The sequence below is a fragment of the Prionailurus viverrinus genome, chromosome X (assembly GCF_022837055.1).
Source record: "Prionailurus viverrinus isolate Anna chromosome X, UM_Priviv_1.0, whole genome shotgun sequence".
NCBI lineage: Eukaryota > Metazoa > Chordata > Mammalia > Carnivora > Felidae > Prionailurus > Prionailurus viverrinus.
Genome location: NC_062579.1, coordinates 52,381,389 through 52,401,326, shown reverse-complemented (window position 1 = coordinate 52,401,326; position 19,938 = coordinate 52,381,389). Strand labels below are relative to the sequence as shown.

The following is a 19,938-nucleotide window of genomic DNA, read 5'->3' as shown; positions in this document are numbered from 1 at the left end:
ATGTCGGGCTCTGTGCTGATAGCTCCGATAGCCCGGATTCTCTGTCTCCCTCTTTCTCTGCCCTTCCCCTGCTCATACTCTGTCTATCTTCCTCAAAATAAACATTTAAAAAATTTAAAAAAAAGATTAGAGCAGAAATAAATGATTTAGAAACTAAAACAAATAGAACTGATCAATGAACCCAGGAGCTGATTCTTTGAAAAAAATTAATAAAGTTGATAAACCTCTAGCCAGACTTATCAAAAAGAAAAGGACCCAGGGGTGCCTGGGTGGCTCAGTCGGTTAAGTATCCTTCGGCACAGATCATGATCTCTCAGTGAGTTTGAGCCCTGCCTTGGGCTCTGTGCTGGTTTTGTGGAGCCTGCTTGGGATTCTCTCTCTCTCCCTCTCTCTCTGTCCCTTCCCCACTTGTGCTCTCTCTCTCAAAATAAACAAAAAATGATAAAAAAATAATTTTAAAAAATAATAAAAAGGGCCCAAATAAAACCACGAAAGAAAACCAACAGCACAAAAATACAATTATGAGAGAATATTATGAAAAACTATGTGCCAACAAATTGGACAATCTGGAAGAAATGGATATATTGCTAGAAACATATAAACTACCAAAACCGAAACAGGAAAAATAGAAAAATTGAACATACCGATAACCAGCAAAGAAATTGAATCAGTAGTTAAAAACCTCCCAACAAACAGAAGTCCAGGGCCAGATGGCTTCACAGGGGAATTCTACCAAATATTTAAAGAAGAGTTAATAGGGATGCCTGGCTGGTTCAGTCAGTGAAACATGCGAATCTTGATCTCAGGGTTGTAAGTTCAAGCCCCATGTTGGGAGGAAAGATTACTTAAAAGTAAAATTTTTTTTAATGTGAAAAGTAAGAGGATTTTATTAACTTTTGTATGTTCTTGGGGAAAACCATTCACATGTAAAAGTTTAACATTTGTTATAAGATATATTCAACTTTATTTTACACAAAGTTTTTCATTTGGGTTGGACATAATTTTTCATTTCAACAGGACTGCCATGATTATAGTGAGAAGCTCTTGAGATAATTGCATCATCATAGGGGTCAAGATAAACTGGTAGGGATTTTACTCATATCTGTTATTCAATTACTGTGGTATAATGGAATATATGCTATAAAGTAGATACAGAAGAAGCTATCCATAAAAAAGGTGTAAAACACAGGTAAAGAAAATATGCAAATTATAGTATTGCATATGTATTTTAATTAATGGAACTAACATTTTTAACTCACATGGTCTTTTATGTGATATAAATGTAACAAGGGAGGATGCTTTTAAAGTCCTTTTTTTCTTTATAAATTTTTTATTTAAATTCTAGTTAGTTAACATATAGTGTAACATTGTTTACAGGTGTAGAATTTAGTAGTAGTGATTCATCGCTTATATGTAACACCCAATGCTCAACACAATAAGTGTTCTCCTTAATAGCCATCACACATTTAGCCCATACCCCACATACTACCTTCCATCAATCCTCAGTTTGTTTTCTATCATAAAGAGTCTTTTATGGTTTGTTTCCCTCTCTTTTGTTGCCCTTTTCATATGTTCATCTGTTTTGTTTCTTAAATTCCACATATGAGTGAAATCATCCAGTTGTCCCAGCCCCATTTGTTGAAAAGACTATTCTTTCCCTATTGAATGATCTTCGCACCCTTGTCAAAAATCAATTGATCGTAAATGTGAGGGTTTATTTCTGGACTCTTGATTGCTTTTCATTGATCTATATGTGTTTTGATTCTGTTCCCTTCCCCCCTTTACTAGGGTAAGACCAGTTGTAGACTCTGGCAGGGTCCCATGGATATAGGAAACATGAGTTTATCCATAAAAACTGATGGAGGGTACCCTGACAATGCAAAGCAAGTGGAAAGCCCAGTTTCTCTATTATACCAAGGGCTGTGGTCTACTGTCTCTCTCTACTAGTTAAAAAAGTAGTAATGGGGTTCCTGGATGTCTCAGTCAGTTGAGTGTTTGACTCTTGATTTCGACTCAGTTCGTGATCCCAGCATTGTGGGATTAAGCCCTGTGTTGGGCTCCAGCTGGGCATGGAACCTGCTTGAGATTCTCTCTCTTGGGCACCTGGGTGGCTCAGTCATTAAGCATCTGACTTTGTGAGTTCGAGTCCCACATCGGGGGTGAGCTCGAGCCCTCCTTCAGGTGAGCACAAGCCCCACTTTGGGTGAGCATGAGCCCTGCTTCGGGTGAGCTGAATTAGCTACTTCTATTTTCACATATCACTGTTTTTACTGGAAAGAGTGACTGATAGATAAATTGTGTTCATTCAGATTTGGGTATTTGGTATAAATTTTCATTAAAAAATTTTTTTAATGTTTATTTTTGAGAGAGAAAGAGACAGAGTGTGAGCGGGGCAGGGGCAGAGAGAAAGGGAGATAGAATCCAGAGCAGGCTCCAGGCTCTGAGCAAGTTGTCAGCACAGAGCCTGACACGGGGCTCGAACTCACAAACCGCGAGATCATGATCTGAGCCGAAGTCAGATGCTTAACCAACTGAGCCACCCAGGCGCTCCAGCATATATTTTCATTAAAATGAATAAAGTGAGAATGTGACTTCAAGGAAAGCAACCGACAGTACTTGTTGATGGGGATAAAATTTAAGCTTTTAAGTAAAAGTTAGAATTTTGGAAAACTTCTACCTCCATCATGAATTTGACAGCTTCCAGATACTTAAACTTTTCTGATGAAATTGATGATATTAACTAATGTGATTAAAAAAAATTTTTTTTAGAAGACCTTTCTTTTTAAAAAATTTTTTTATTTATTTTGAGAGAGAGAGAGTGAGCAGTGGAGGGGCAGAGAGAGGGAGAGAGAGAATCCCAAGCAGCCTCCATGCTGTCAGCACAGAGCCTGATTGTGGGGCTTGAACTCACCAACTGTGAGATCATGACCTCAGCTGAAATCAAGAGTTGGATGCTTAAACTGACTGAACCACCCAGGTGCCCCTAAATTTTTTTTTTACTTTGAAATAATTTTAGATTCACAGGAAGTTGTAAAAACAGTAAGGAGAGTTCTGGTGTACCTTTCACCCAGTTTTCCTCAGTGGTAATGTCTTATGTAAATATAGTGCATTATAAAACCAGGAAATTGACATTATTACAATCCATAGGCCATATTCATATTTCACCAGTGTTACATGATAAACTTCTATGTGTGTCTGTAGTTCTATACAGTTTTATCCCATGGATAGATTCATATAACCACCAACAACACAATCAAGATCTACAACAATTCCATCACCACAAAGATCCCTTGTGCTTCCTCTTTGTAGTTATACCATGTGCATTCCCCCATTCCCAAATCCCATCAGCTAATATTCTCTCTCCCAGTAGCTAATTCTCTATATTAATATCATAGAATATTAATATTCTAAAATTTTGTCACTTGGGATTATATAAATAGAATCATATAGTATGTAACCTTTTGATATTGCTCTTTTAAAAGTTAGCATGATTTATTTGACATCCATCCAAGTTTTGTGTATCAATAGTTTGTTCTTTATGGGTACTTGAGTGGCTCAGTTGGTTAAGTGTCCAACATCAGCTCAGGTCATGATCTTGTGGCTCATGAGTTCAAGCCCCACATTGGGCTCTGTGCTGACAGCTCAAAGCCTGGAACCTGCTTCGAATTGTCTTCCTCTCTCTATGCCCCTCCCCTATTCACACTCTGTCTCTCTCTCTCCCTCAAAAATAAATAAACATTAAAAAAAGTTTTGTTCTTTATTTGTAAGTAGTATTCTATGGTATGGATGTACCACAGTTTGTCTAGCCATTCAGTATGGAAGGCATTTGGGTTTCTCCAGTTTTTGGCTATTACAAATAAAGTCGGTTAGAACATTTGTGTAGGTTTGTATGTGGATGTAAATTTTCAATTCTTTGGGATGAATGCCCAGCATTGCAATTGCTCGGTTGAATTGTTAGTGTATGTTTATTAGTTTGTTTTTTTTTTTTTTTTTTTTTTTTTTTTTTTTTTAAATTTTTTTTTTCAACGTTTATTTATTTTGGGGACAGAGAGAGACAAAGCATGAACGGGGGAAGGGCAGAGAGAGAGGGAGACACAGAATCAGAAACAGGCTCCAGGCTCTGAGCCATCAGCCCAGAGCCCGACGCGGGGCTCGAACTCACGGACCGCGAGATCGTGACCTGGCTGAAGTCGGACGCTTAACCGACTGCGCCACCCAGGCGCCCCATTAGTTTGTTTTTTAAGAAAGGACCAAACTATTTTCTAGAGTGGCTGTGCCATTTTATTTTATTTTATTTATTTTTAAATGTTTGTTTATTTTTGAGAGAGAGAGAGAGAGAGCATGAAAGTGGGGGAGAGGGGCAGCAAGAAAGGAAGACAGAGGATCTGAAGCAGGCTGCATGCTCTAAGCTGTCAGCAGAGTCCGATGCAGGACTCAACGAACCGCAAGATTCTGACCTGAGCAGAGGTCGGTCGCTCAACTGACTGAGCCACTCAGGTGCCCTGAATGGCTGTGCCATTTTAAACCCATGAGCAATATATGGAAGATCCCATTTTCTGCATCCTTGCCAGCATTTGGTATTGTGACTAATTATATTACTTATTCCATTAGATGTCTAGTGATATTTCATCATGGTTTAATTTGTAGTTCCCTAATGACTAATGTTGAATATTTTTTCATGTACCTATTTGCTCTCTGTATATTCTCTTAAGTGAAATGTAGGTTCGTGCTTCTTATCCATTTTCTAATTGGATTATTTGATTTTTTTTATTGTTGAATTTTGAGAATTATATATTCTACATTTGAGTCCTTTGTTGTATATGTATTTATAAATATTTTCTAGTCTGCAGCTTGTCTTTTCATCCTTTTAATAGGGTTGCAGAGCAAAAGTATTTAATTTTGATAAAGTTTAGTTGATTTTTTACAATGGATTGTGCTTCTGGTATTCTGTCTCAAAAGCCTTCACCAAGCTCTAGATCTGAAAGATTTTCTCCTCTGTTTTTTTTCTAAAAGTCTATAGCTTTGGGGCACCTGGGTGACTCAGTTGGTTGTGTCTGACTCTTGGTTTTGGCTTAGGTCATGATCTCACAGTTTGTGGGTTCCAGCCTCACGTCAGGCTCTGTGTTGCCAGTGCAGATCCTGCTTGGGATTTTCTCTCTTTCTCTCCCTCTCTGTCTGTCCCTCCCGTGCTCTCTCTCTCTCTCTCTTTCTCTCTCTCTCTCTCTCTCAATAAATAAACTTAAAAAAAATAGAAAAACCACCTTAAAAAAAGTTCTATAGCTTTACCTTTTCCATTTAAATCTATGATTGATTTTGAGTTACTTTTTTTTTTATAAGGAGTGAGGCTTAGATTAACTCTTTTTGTTGTCATTGTTTATGGATATCTAATTGCTCCAGTACCATTAGTTGAAAAGACTATCCTTCCACTACTGAATTTCTTTGCACATTTGTTAAATATCAATTCACCACACTTATTTATCTGGGTGTATCTATTTCTGGGATCTCTTTTAAATCTATGGATCTATTCTTTCAATACCAAATAGTTTTGATTATTGTGGCTATCAAGTTTTAAAGTTTAGTATGGAGATTCTTTCAATTTTATTGTTTATCAGAATTGTTTAATTCTAGTCTAATTCCTTTGCCTTTACACATAAATTTTATTTTTTTATTATTTTTTTGTATTCATCATTTTTTTATTTATAATGGGCCAAAAATGTAAGCATTTTACAAAGTGAAATTACTATCACAGGTAATTATAGCACATCTATATTTGAAGGATATTTCAGCCATTAAAATATCTGTACAAAGTTTTTATTTAATTTAATTATTTTTTTTAAATTTACATCCAAATTAGTTAGCATATAGTGCAACCATGATTTTAGGAGTATGTTCCTTAGTGCCCCTTACCCATTTATCCCATCCCCACCCCCACAACCCCTCCCGTAACCCTCAGTTTATTCTCCATATTATGAGACTCTTCTGTTTTGTTCCCCTCCCTGTTTTTATATTATTTTTGTTTCCCTTGCCTTATGTTCATCTGTTTTGTCTCTTAAAGTCCTCATATGAGTGAAGTCATATGATTTTTGTCTTTCTCTGACTAATTTCACTTAGCATAGTACCCTCCAGTTCCATCCATGTAGTTGCAAATGGCAAGATTTCATTCTTTTTGATTGCTGAATAATACTCCATTGTGTGTGTGTGTGTATATATATATATATATATATATATATATATATATACACCACATCTTCCTTATCCATTCATCCATCGATGGACATTTGGGCTCTTTCCATACTTTGGCTATTGTTGATAGTGCTGCTATAAACATGGGGGTGCATGTGTCCCTTCGAAACAGTATACCTATATCCCTTGGATAAATGCCTAGTAGTGCCATTGCTGGGTCGTAGGGTAGTTCTATTTTTAGTTTTTTGAGGAACCTCCATACTGTTTTCCAGAGTGGCTGCACCAGCTTGCATTCCCACCACCAATGCAAAAGAGATGCTCTTTCTCTGCATCCTTGCCAACATCTGTTGTTGCCTAAGTTGTTAATGTTAGCCATTCTGACAGGTGTAAGGTGGTATCTCATTGTGGTTTTGATTTGTATTTCCCTGATGATAATTGATGTTGAGCACTTTTTCATGTGTCAGTTGGCCATCTGGATGTCTTCTTTTGAGAAGTGTCTATTCATGTCTTTTGCCCATTTCTTGACTGGATTATTTGTTTTTTGGGTGTTGAGTTTGATAAGTTCTTTGTAGATTTTGGATGCTAATCCTTTATTTGATATGTCATTTGCAAATACCTTCTCCCATTCTGTCGGTTGCCTTTTAGTTTTGCTGATTGTTTCCTTTGCTGTGCAGAAGCTTTTTATTTTGATGAGGTCCCAGTAGTTCATTTTTGCTTTTGTTTCCCTTGCCTCCGGAGACGTGTTCAGTAAGAAGTTGCTGCGGCCAAGATCAAAGAGGTTTTTGCCTACACATGAATTTTAGAATAATATTATCTACATTCACAAAAATATTGTCTACATTTACCAAAAAATCTTTTTCTGGAATTATGATGGGAGTTGTGTGAAGTCTGTATATCAATTTGGGGAGAATTTACATCTATTAATTTTTTGTTTTTGTTGCTTGAGCCTTAGTTTTCATATTTAAGAAATCATCACCTAACATGAGGTCATGAATATTTAACGCTCCTGTATTTTAATCTAAGAATTTTATAGTTTTTAGCTTTTATATTTGAATCCATGATCCGTTTTTAGTCAATTTTTCATATGGTGTGAGGTAGGTATCCTACTTCATTCTTTAGCATTGGGTATCCAGTGCCAGCATCACTGTTTTTAAAAGACAATTTTTGCTCATTGAATTGTCTTTGCACTCTTATAAAAAGTCATTCGATCTTAAATGTAAGGATTTATATCTGGACTCTGTTTTATTCCATTGACTTATACGTCCCTTGTCACTACCAATCTCGATTACTGTAGCCTTGTGGTAAGTTTTGAAATTGGGAAGTATGAGCCTTGCAACTTTGCTCTTCATTTTATTTTTTAATTTTTAATTATTATTTAATGTTTATTTATTTATTTTGAGAGAACACATGTCCATGTGAACCAGGGAGAGGCAGAGAGAGAGGGAGAGAGAGATATTTACAGCAGTTCAGACTGTGAGGTTATTAGGAGCCTATTTTAGGACAAAAAGCTCCTATTTAACATTTAAAAATCCCTCTAGGGATGCTTGTCTGCCCAACTCTTTTTTTTAATTAAAAAAATTTTTTTAATGTTTATTTATTTATTTAATATTTTTAAAAAAATTTTTTTTTTAAGTTTATTTTTGAGACAGAGAGAGACAGAGCATGAACGGGGGAGGGTCAGAGAGAGAGGGAGACACAGAATCGGAAGCAGGCTCCAGGCTCTGAGCCATCAGCCCAGAGCCCGACGCGGGGCTCGAACCCACAGACCACGAGATCGTGACCTGAGCCGAAGTCGGACGCTTAACCGACTGAGCCACCCAGGCGCCCCTAATGTTTATTTATTTTTGAGAGACAGAGCACAATTGGAGAAGGAACAGAGAGAGAGGAAGACACAGAATCTGAATCAGGCTCCAGGCTCCAAGCTGTCAGCACAGAGCCCAACGCAGGGCTCAAACTTACGGACTGGACCGTGAGATCAGGACCTGAGCCAAAGTTGGCACTTAACTGACTGAGCCACCCAGGCACCCTTATCCAACTCTTGATTTCATGGACTGAGGTCATGATCCCAGGGTCGTGGGATTGAGCCCTGCATTAGGCTTGTACTAAGCGTAGAGCCTGCTTGGGATTCTTTCTCCCTCTCTCTGTCTTTCTCTCTCTGTCTTTCTCTCTCTTCCTCTGCCTCTCTCCCTTGCTCATGCTCATGCATGTGCATTCTCTCTCTAAAATAATAAATAAGTAAATAAATAAAAATTAAAAAATATTAAAAATCCCTCTAATGTGGAGATAAATGCAAGAGCTATTCAAGCTGGGTAAACATCTATTAGACATGGCATAATATCATAATATAATATAAGATTGTACACCAGTTTTGCCATTTCCAGGACAAAGTAAATGACTCCCATTCACTGTCAACTCGTGTTACCCAGGATTATTTTTATTTTTCTGTATTTAGAGCTGGCTATTGTGTGTAGTTAGACCAACCAGTGTTGCTAAAAAGACTAGGAAACAAATTAAGACTTTTTAACTCCAGTTACAAATATGTTAAATTGACTTATAGACAAATAGCTTGTCATTTTATTTTAACCAATTATTGATGTTTTTCCACTTTCCCAGGCAATTGCTCTAGGGGATTTTCAAAGAGCATCTTCATGTTCACTGCGCTGTAAGGATATGTTGATAAGGCTCCCCAAAATGGTGAGTGAAATCTGCATTTATTCTCCAAGAGTTTGAACATGAGCTATATCAAGTTCTAGGAAGAATCATTACTACTTCATGCAAACTTTTAGAGATTGTATTTGAGTCCATTCCACTTACTTAGCTGATCTTTGAAATATTTTCTTTGTTCTTTACTAGAAAGGGGGTTTAAAAAAGCAAAAGGTTATTTCTTAAAATTTCTTTGCTTTCCTTTTTTGTCAAACCATTTTGATAATATTTCCTTCATATTTCAAGCTCTGTGATGAACAAAATGAAAAAAAAGAGTTTTTTTTTTTTCTGGCAAGGTTGACAACAGTTAGTCATATCACTGCCATAGTGTTTTTCTATTTTGGGTTGTGGAAGTGTGAGAAATTTGATAGGGTAAATAAAGCCTACTTCCCAGACCAGTTCTCATCACAGTTCCAGGGTTGAAAAAAAATCCAAGGTTGATAAGTTTTAATTTTTCAACTTCATCTCCTATTCTTATCCTGTTCTTTTTGTTTTCTCACTGACTATGTCTACTTCATTCTCTACTATCACATTGGGAATTGATAACAAAGATATATTTGGATATTGGGGTGAATGTTCCTACTTGTGAGATTGGTGTTACTTTCCCCCAAATACTCTGTTATAATATAGAACTTAATTTAGTAAATATTTACATATTGCCAGTTATATGATTGTGCTATCCCCTGTGCACCTCTCTCTCTCTTTCTCCTCTTTCTCTCTCTGTCTCTTCTTTTTGTCCATGACCAGGGCTCCATCCCCTCTGCAACGTCTGCAGCTGTTCATCCCCCAAACCATGTCTCTGCATCTCCTACCTTCCACGATGTGGCCTCTTCTCTCCCTGTAGTTGTACAGTTTGTTCTGTCAGTCCTCAGATTGATTTATTGGGTATTCATAATGATTTTATACTTATCTAGCTGTGTTCAAGGGATGAGGCAAGCCTAGGGTCCTCCTACTACTCTGCCATCTTAGCTCCTTATTAGCTTTAATACTATACATAAACTCTGTTACTATACATCTGTGTTCACAAATGACATATATTTTGTGCCCAATAGATTTATACTTATTTTTAAACATATTTTCCCTTTATATCATATAGAAAAAAAGATTTATAAATTGAAACTACAATAATACTTTTATATTTACCTAGTTACTTTTATCAGTTTAAAATATTTTTATTTTAAAGTATATTTATTTATTTATTTTGAGAGAGAGAGAGAGAGAATAACAGTGCGAGTGGGATAGTGGGATAGGGGCAGAGAGACAGAGAATCCCAAGCAGGCTCTGCAGAGCCTGATGGGGGGCTTGAACTCACCAATCGTGGGATCATGACCTGAGCCAAAATCAAGAGTTGGACGTTTAACTGACTGAGCCATCCAGGTGCCCCAAACCTAGTATGGTCTTCTCTAATTTTTTTAATGTTTATTTATTTTTGAGAGAGAGAGAGGGAGAGAGAGAGAGAGAGAGACAGTGGGCGAGCAGGGGAGGGCCAGAGAGAGAGGGAGACACAGAATCGGAAGCAGGCTCCAGGCTGTCAGCTGTCAGCACAGAGCCTGACATGGGGCTCAAACCCACGAACTGTGAGATCATGAGCTGAAGTCTGATGCTTTACCGACTGAGCCACCCAGGCACCCCTAACCTAGTATAGTCTTAATAGGACAGGTCCTACTTTGTTCTTTTTCACCATTGTTGTAGCTTTTCTAAGACTTGAGACTTCCATATTCATTTTAGAGACAGTTTGTTAAGTTTGGTGAAGAACTATTGGGATGTTGATTGAAATAGTTGATTAAATTAATTTGGAGAGCATCACTATCTATATAATATTGAGTTTTCCTATCCTTGACTGATAAATCCTAACTTACATAATTTTCTTTAATGTGTCTCAACATAGTTTTGTAATTTTCTGCATAAAGATATTTCATATTCATTTGCTATCATAAGTGATATCTTAAATATTATATTCTTAAATTGATTGTCATTGATGTATAAGAATGAAGCTGCTTTTGATATCCAGCAACTTTTCTGAACTCTAATTAATTAAAAACTTTTTTCTGTAAAATCTCTTGGATTGTTTGCATTTTAATGTTTTTACCATCTCTTTCTTTTGGCTCTGGCTCTGTTGCTATCTATTTCACATTATAATTTGCTTTAAGTCAGAGACCTTTCTTTAATATGCTTTGGAGAGTAAACGGACACTGAATAGTATATTGAAGATATGAAAGGAGACTCTTAGGTGGTGTTTAGGAGAAGAAAGTTTTTGGTATCTTGCAAAGTGTTAGAGGTGATAAAGGGAAAAGCACATGCAGAGAGAGAGGAAAGGGCTGAATTAGAAGATCTAGTATATATAATACAAGAGTAATTATGCCTTTGTCAGGATGGGGCTACTAGTAAATGACCTTTAATTCTAGAGTTCAGAGTTTGTATTTTATGTGGAAGGTGGTTGATAGAATTATATTGTTAGGACACTAACAGTTTTAATTTTTTGAAGCTTATTTATTTATTTTGAGAGAGAGAGAGAGAGAGAGAGAGAGAGAGAGAGAGAGAGAGAAAACGAGTGGGGAAGAGAGGCAGAGGAGAGAAGAGAATCCCAAGTAGGCTGCATGCTCATGGAACCTTACATGGGACTCCGTCCCACAACCCTGGGATCATGACCTGAGCTGAAATCAAGAGTCAGATCTTCAACTGACTGAGCCACCCAGGCATCCCAGGACACTAACAATTTTAAAGGTCAATGAAGTTATGTAGTGTGTGTGTGTGTGTGTGTGTGGTTTTTTTTTTAACATTTATTTATTTTTGAGACAGAGAGACAGAGCATGAACGGGGGAGGGTCAGAGAGAGGGAGACACAGAATCTGAAACAGGCTCCAGGCTCTGAGCTGTCAGCACAGAGCCCGATGTGGGGCTCGAACCCACGGACCGTGAGATCATGACCTGAGCCGAAGTCAGCCGCCCAACCGACTGAGCCGCCCAGGCGCCCCTATGTAGTGTGTTTTTGATGGGCTTAAGGTTTAGATGGGACTTGAAAATCTAGAGCAGAAAATCTTATGAGAGGAAATGATCAGATACAGGTTAGAGAAGAGCTAATATAAAGTTATTCGCTTAAAAGGAATTAATGAATTAAATAAACCAATCCTCTTTTTCTGAGACATCCTTCCTGTATGCAAAAACTGGGTTAGGAATTACTGTAAAGTGTTAACATGAAGGCAGAAGGTGATTCTGTATTGGTTCAGCAGAGAAATTAAGTGTTTGGAAAATTGTGTCTTAGGGTACAAGAGAAGTAACTAATGACCTATTGTTGGTTATTATTGAGCTATCTGAGGATTAAAGAAAGCTAAGTCAGGGAGGGATTGGAAGGTAAATGTCTTAAAGCCATTAAGGAAGAAAGCCAGGCAATTATCATTCAATTATTGCTACACCGTTATAATTGAACAAAATTAAAAAATACATGATCTATAAATGTATAAAACATAACAGAATCACAAAGAAAATAGCTTGGAACTTGGGACTGGAAAAATAATAGGTTTGTTCTTTTCTGAGTTAAAATCCTAATATATAAAGTAATATGTAGAAGATTAACTTATCTGGTTAATTAAAAATACAAAACCTCTGATTGAACTGAAAAGTTAGTGATCAAATTCATTTGTAGCAGCAGTATCTAATAGAGTTTTAAAAATCATCCATATAATCTCATGTTGGCACTGTAAAGTAGATATTCAGTTGGAGCTATCATTTCTGGGCTGGTAGATATAACAGTGGCTGGAGGTTCTAGAGATCCCATGGGTCCTGAATCTTGCATAACTCCCTTTCTGTATGACCCATATACAACAGACTTACAGATCTCTACCTTCTTTGTATTTTTTTTTTTTTGCCATGTGTATTGCTTGCAAAATGAAAGGTTAATACTCCATAAAAGGCTGGGAACATATTTTTTTTTATTTTTATTTTTTTCAATATATGAAATTTATTGTCAAATTGGTTTCCATACAACACCCAGTGCTCATCCCAAAAGGTGCCCTCCTCAATACCCATCACCCACCCTCCCCTCCCTCCCACCCCTCATCAACCCTCAGTTTGTTCTCAATTTTTTTTAAAATTTTTTTTTTCAACGTTTATTTATTTTTGGGACAGAGAGAGACAGAGCATGAATGGGGGAGGGGCAGAGAGAGAGGGAGACACAGAATCGGAAACAGGCTCCAGGCTCTGAGCCATCAGCCCAGAGCCCGACGTGGGGCTCGAACTCCCGGACCGCGAGATCGTGACCTGGCTGAAGTCGGACGCTTAACCGACTGCGCCACCCAGGCGCCCCTGTTCTCAATTTTTAACAGTCTCTTATGCTTTGGCTCTCTCCCACTCTAACCTCTTTTTTTTTTCTCCTTCCCCTCCCCCATGGGTTTCTGTTAAGTTTCTCAGGATCCACATAAGAGTGAAAACATATGGTATCTGTCTTTCTCAGTATGGCTTATTTCACTTAGCATCACACTCTCCAGTTCCATCCAAACTAGCATATGGCCTATGCTACAAAGGGCCATATTTCATTCTTTCTCATTGCCACGTAGTACTCCATTGTGTATATAAACCACAATTTCTTTATCCATTCATCAGTTGATGGACATTTAGGCCCTTTCCATAATTTGGCTATTGTTGAGAGTGCTGCTATAAACATTGGGGTACAAGTGCCCCTATGCATCAGCACTCCTGTATCCCTTAAGTAAATTCCCAGCAGTGCTACTGCTGGGTCAGAGGGTAGGTCTATTTTTAATATTTAATATTTAATCAATATTAATATTTAATATTTAATAAAGCCACTGTTTTCCTGAGTGGCTGCACCAGTTTGCATTCCCACCAACAGTGCAAGAGGGTTTCCGTTTCTCCACATCCTCTCCAGCATCTATATAGTCTCCTGATTTGTTCATTTTGGCCACTCTGACTGGCGTGAGGTGATATCTGAGTATGGTTTTGATTTGTATTTCGCTGATGAGGAGCGACGTTGAGCATCTTTTCATGTGCCTGTTGGCCATCCGGATATCTTCTTTAGAGAAGTGTCTATTCATGTTTTCTGCCCATTTCTTCCCTGGATTATTTGTTTTTTGGGTGTGGAGTTTGGTGAGCTCTTTATAGATTTTGGATACTAGCCCTTTGTCCCATATGTCGTTTGCAAATATCTTTTCCCATTCCGTTGGTTGCCTTTTAGTTTTGTTGGTTGTTTCCTTTGCTGTGCTGAAGCTTTTTATCTTCATGAGGTCCCAGTAGTTCATTTTTGCTTTTAATTCCCTTGCCTTTGGGAAGGCATGAGTCAAGTAAGAAATTGCTACGACTGAGGTCAGAGAGGTCTTTTCCTGCTTTCTCCTCTAGGGTTTTGATGGTTTCCTGTCTCACATTCAGGTCCTTTATCCATTTTGAGTTGATTTTTGTGAATGGTGTGAGAAAGTGGTCTAGTTTCATCCTTCTGCATGTTGCTGTCCAGTTCTGCCAGCACCATTTGTTAACGAGACTGTCTTTTTTCCATTGGATGTCCTTTCCTGCTTTGTCAAAGATTAGTTGACCATACTTTTGTGGGTCTAGTTCTGGGGTTTCTATTCTATTCCATTGGTCTATGTGTCTGTTTTTGTGCCAATACCATGCTGTCTTGACGATTACAGCTTTGTAGTAGAGGCTAAAGTCTGGGATTGTGATGCCTCCCGCTTTGGTCTTCTTCTTCAAAATTCCTTTGGCTATTCGGGGCCTTTTGTGGTTCCATATGAATTTTAGGATTGCTTGTTCTAGCTTTGAGAAGAATGCTGGTGCAATTTTGATTGGGATTGCATTCAATGTGTAGATAGCTTTGGGTAGTACTGACATTTTGACAATATTTATTCTTCTAGTCCATGAGCACGGAATGTTTTTCCACTTCTTTATATCTTCTTCAATTTCCTTCATAAGCTTTCTATAGTTTTCAGCATACAGATCTTTTCCATCTTTGGTTAGATTTATCCCTAGGTATTTTATGCTTCTTGGTGCAATTGTGAATGGGATCAGTTTCTTTATTTGTCTTTCTGTTGCTTCATTATTAGTGTATAAGAATGCAACTGATTTCTGTACATTGATTTTGTATCCTGCAACTTTGCTAAGTTCATGTATGTGTTCTAGCAGACTTTTGGTGGAGTCTATCTGATTTTCCATGTATAATATCATGTCATCTGCAAAAAGTGAAAGCTTAACTTCATCTTTGCCAATTTTGATGCCTTTGATTTCCTTTTGTTGTCTGATTGCTGATGCTAGGACTTCCAACGCTATGTTAAACAACAGCGGTGAGAGTGGACATCCCTGTCGTGTTCGTGATCTCAGGGAGAAAGCTCTCAGTTTTTCCCCATTGAGGATGGTATTAGCTGTGGGCGTTTCATAAATGGCTTTTATGATGTTTAAGTATGTTCCTTCTTTCCCGACTTTCTTGAGACTTTTTATTAAGAAAGGTTGCTGAATTTTGTCAAATGCCTTTTCTGCATCGATTGACAGGATCATATGGTTCTTATCTTTTCTTTTATTAATGTGATGTATCATGTTGATTGATTTGTGAATGTTGAACCAGCCCCGCATCCCAGGAATGAATCCCACTTGATCCTGGTGAATAATTCTTTTTATATGCTGTTGAATTCGATTTGCTAGTATCTTATTGAGAATTTTTGCCTCCATATTCATCAGGGATATTGGCTTGTAGTTCTCTTTTTTTTACTGGGTCTCTGTCTGCTTTAGGAATCAAACTAATGCTGGCTTCATACAATGAGTCTGGAAGTTTTCCTTCCCTTTCTAATTTTTGGAATAGTTTGAGAAGGATAGGTATTATCTCTCCTTTAAACGTCTGGTAGAACTCCCCTGGGAAGCCACCTGGTCCTGGACTCTTATTTGTTGGGAGATTTTTGATGACTGATTCAATTTCTTCGCTGGTTATGGGTCTGTTCAAGCTTTCTATTTCCTCCTGATTGAGTTTTGGAAGTGTGTGGGTGTTTAGGAATTTGTCCATTTCTTCCAGGTTGTCCAGTTTTTGGCATATAATTTTTCATAGTATTCCCTGATAATTGCTTGTGTCTCTGAAGGATTGGTTGTAATAATTCCATTTTCATTCATGATTTTATCTATTTGGGTCCTCTCTCTTTTCTTTTTGTTCTCAAAAAGAGAAGAGGTTTATCAATTTAGTTTATATTTTCAAAAAACCAACTCTTGGTTTCATTGATCTGCTCTACAGTATTTTTAAATTCTATATTGTTTATTTCTGCTCTGGTCTTTATTATTTCTCTTCTTCTGCTGGGTTTGGGCTGTCTTTGCTGTTCTGCTTCTATTTCCTTTAGGTGTGCTGTTAGATTTTGTATTTGGGATTTTTCTTGTTTCTTGAGATAGGCCTGGATTGCAATGTATTTTCCTCTCAGGACTGCCTTCGCTGCATCCCAAAGCGTTTGGATTGTTGTCTTTTTATCTTCATTTGTTTGCATATATTTTTAAATTTCTTCTCTAATTGCCTGGTTGACCCATTCATTCTTTAGTAGGGTGTTCTTTAACCTCCATGCTTTTGGAGGTTTTCCAGACTTTTTCCTGTGGTTGATTTCAAGCTTCAGAGCATTGAGGTCTGAAAGTATGCATGGTATGATCTCAATTCCTGTATACTTATGAAGGGCTGTCTTGTGACCCAGTATGTGATCTATCTTGGAGAATGTTCCACGTGCACTCAAGGAGAAAAGTATATTCTGTTGCTTTGGGATGCAGACTTCTAAATATATCTGTCAAGTCCATCTGATCCAATGTATCATTCAGGGCCCTTGTTTCTTTATTGACCGTGTGTCTAGATGATCTATCCATTGTTGTAAGTGGAATATTAAAGTCACCTGCAATTACCACATTCTTATCAACAAGGTTGCTTATGTTTGTGAGTAGTTGTTTTATATATTTGGGGGCTCCCGTATTCGGCGCATAGACGTTATTAATTGTTAGCTCTTCCTGATGGATAGACCCTGTAATTATTATATAATGCCCTTCTTCATCTCTTGTTACAGCCTTTAATTTAACGTCTAGTTTGTCAGATATAAGTATGGCTACTCCAGCTTTCTTTTGACTTCCAGTAGCATGATAAATAGTTCTCCATCCTCTCACTTTCAATCTGAAGGTGTCCTCAGGTCTAAAATGAGTCTCTTGTAGACAGCAAATAGATGGGTCTTGTTTTTTTTATCCATTCTGAAACCCTATGTCTTTGGCTGGAGCATTTAGTCCATTTACATTCAGTGTTATTATAGAAAGATATGGGTTTAGAGTCATTGTGATGTCTGTAGGTTTCATGGTTGTAGTGATGTCTCTGGTACTTTGTCTCACAGGATCCCCCTTAGGATCTCTTGTAGGTCTCGTTTAGTGGTGATGAATTCCTTCAGTTTTTGTTTGTTTGGGAAGACCTTTTTCTCTCCTTCTATTCTAAATGACAGACTTGCTGGATAAAGGATTCTTGGCTGCATAGTTTTTCTGTTCATCACATTGAAGATCTCCTGCCATTCCTTTCTGGCTTGCCAAGTTTCAGTAGAGAGATCCGTCAGGAGTCTTATCGGTCTCCCTTTATATGTTACAGCACGTTTATCTCTAGCTGCTTTCAGAATTTTCTCTTTATCCTTGTATTTTGCCAGTTTCACTATGCTATGTCGTGCAGAAGATCGATTCAAGTTCTGTCTGAAGGGAGTTCTCTGTGCCTCTTGGATTTCAGTGCCTTTTTCCTTCCCCAGATCAGGGAAGTTCTCAGCTATGATTTCTTCAAGTACACCTTCAGCACCTTTCTCTCTCTCTTCCTCCTCTGGAATACCAATTATGTGTAGATTATTTCTCTTTACTGAATCACTTAGTTCTCTAATTTTCCCCTCATACTCCTGGATTTTTTTTATCTCTCTTTTTCTCAGCTTCCTCTTTTTCCATAATTTTATCTTCTAGTTCACCTATTCTCTCCTCTGCCTCTTCAATCCGAGCCATGGTTGTCTCCAATTTATTTTGCAGTTCATTTATAGCATTTTTTAGCTCCTCCTGAGCGTTCCTTAGTTCCTTGATCTCTGTAGCAATAGATTCTCTGCTGTCCTCTATACTGTTTTCAAGCCCAGCGATTAATTTTATGACTATTATTCTAAATTCACTTTCCTTTATATTGTTTAAATCCTTTTTGATCAGTTCATTAGCTGTTGTTATTTCCTGGAGATTCTTTTGAGGGGAATTCTTCCGTTTCGTCATTTTGGATAGTCCCTGGAGTGGTGCGGACCTGCAGGGCACTTCCCCTGTTCTGTCTTGGTTGGTGGGCGGGGCCGCAGTCAGACCTGATGTCTGCCCCCAGCCCACCGCTGGGGCCACAGTCAGACTGGTGGGTACCTTCTCTGTCCCTCTCCTAGGGGCGGGATTCACTGTGGGGTGGGGTGGCCCCTCTGGGCTACTTGCACACTGCCAGGCTTGTGGTGTTGGGTATCTGGAGTGTTAGCCGGGGTGGATCTGCAAGGTGCACAGGGGCTGGAGGGGCAGGTTCAGCTCGCTTATCTGCTTATCCTTCGGAGATCCGCTTCGGGAGGGACCCTGTGGCACGGAGAGGGAGTCAGACTCGCTGCTGGAGGGATGGATCTGCAGAAGCACAGCGTTGGGTGTTTGCCCGGTACAAGGAAGTTCCCTGGCAGGAACTGGTTTTCTTTGGGATTTTGGCTGGGGGATGGGCAAGGGAGATGGCTCTGGCGATCGCCTTTGTTCCCCACCAAGCTGAGCTCTGTCGTCGTGGGCTCAACAACTCTCCCTCCTGTTGTCCTCTAGCCTTCCTGCTCTCAGAGCAGAGATGTTAACTTATAACCTTCCAGATGTTAAGGCCCGCTTGCTGTTCAGAACACACTCCGTCTGGCCCCTCCGCTTTTGCAAGCCAGACTCAGGGCCTCTGCTTGTCCGGCGGGCTGCCACTCCGCCCTGGCTCCCTCCCACGTCTGTGGAGCGCGCACCGCCTCTCTGCCCTTCCTACCCTCTTCCGTGGTCCTCTCGTCTGTGCTTGGCTCCGGAGACTCCGTTCTGCTAGTCTTCTGGCGGTTTTCTGGGTTCTTTAGGCAGGTGTAGGTGGAATCTGAGTGATCAGCAGGACGCGGTGAGCCCAGCGTCCTCCTATGCCGCCATCTTCCCAGGGGCCAGCAGAACATTTTTGTTAAAGACCTATTTTTATGAATTTTAGTACTTCATACCCCATTTTGTCTGTTTTGTTTGCTGATCTATCTGTAATTACTAAAATAGTGCCTGATAGATAGGAGATGCTTAGTAAATATTTATTATTGAATGTATAAATGAGTGCATGGAGCAGTATTGGTAGTTAAAAAGATTTTTTTTGTCATTACATTGAAAATAAGCTGTGAGTGTCTTGAAAGATATTTTAGTATTTTGTAGCTTTGTTGTTGTAAGTTTATTATTTTCTATTCTTTTTTTTGTTCCTAGCAAGTAACATTTAACGTTAGTATACTTGAAGGTATTGTGAGGGCTGAGACAATTACTAAGGAAACTGAATGAAGACTCAGTACAATTAGATGTTCATAGAAAGTTTTATTTTCCATTTTCTCCTGTACAAGTTAGTTGCAGGCTTCTCTGTTGTAAGTGGATGTGAGCTGCATTATACCAATATAGCTGTATAATTGGTGTGTGAACCTGTGGGATCTGGGGCATGTAATGGGTAAGCTTTTTCTGCTGAAGTGTCAAGAATGCATTTAAGTACTTCTGGATTCTTGCCAGACCCACATTACCAAGACTGTTCTTTATTTTAGATTCAAATATACAGTAGGTCTGAAGTGCTCAGGCATGCATATTGAATTTCTTTGTGAATGTACTGTAATTCAAAAGGAAACTTTTTTGAAGGAAGGCAGGTCTTTACACATTACTTATGAATAACTTGCCTCAGATCTTGGATTCGTAATTTAAGATCTGCTTCTGTAGTCTCAGGTAAAACTCATAAAGGATTCCATTATATGGGTATATCAGATTTTGGATAGATGGTGTCTATAAATATTGTAGGGATAGTTGGATAAATTTTTTTTCTCTTATTCTATTTCCT

The 19,938-nt window shown here is 38.4% G+C and overlaps 1 protein-coding gene across 1 annotated transcript in view; it reads left to right on the top strand.

Moving 5' to 3' along the window:
* Positions 1-19,938, top strand: part of TEX11 (testis expressed 11) — a 250,439-nt gene that overhangs the window by 33,042 nt on the left and 197,459 nt on the right. The window contains exon 8 of the mRNA XM_047843907.1: positions 8,797-8,877. Within this exon, the coding sequence (XP_047699863.1) occupies positions 8,797-8,877 (81 nt within the window). The remainder of the gene's footprint in view (positions 1-8,796; positions 8,878-19,938) is intronic.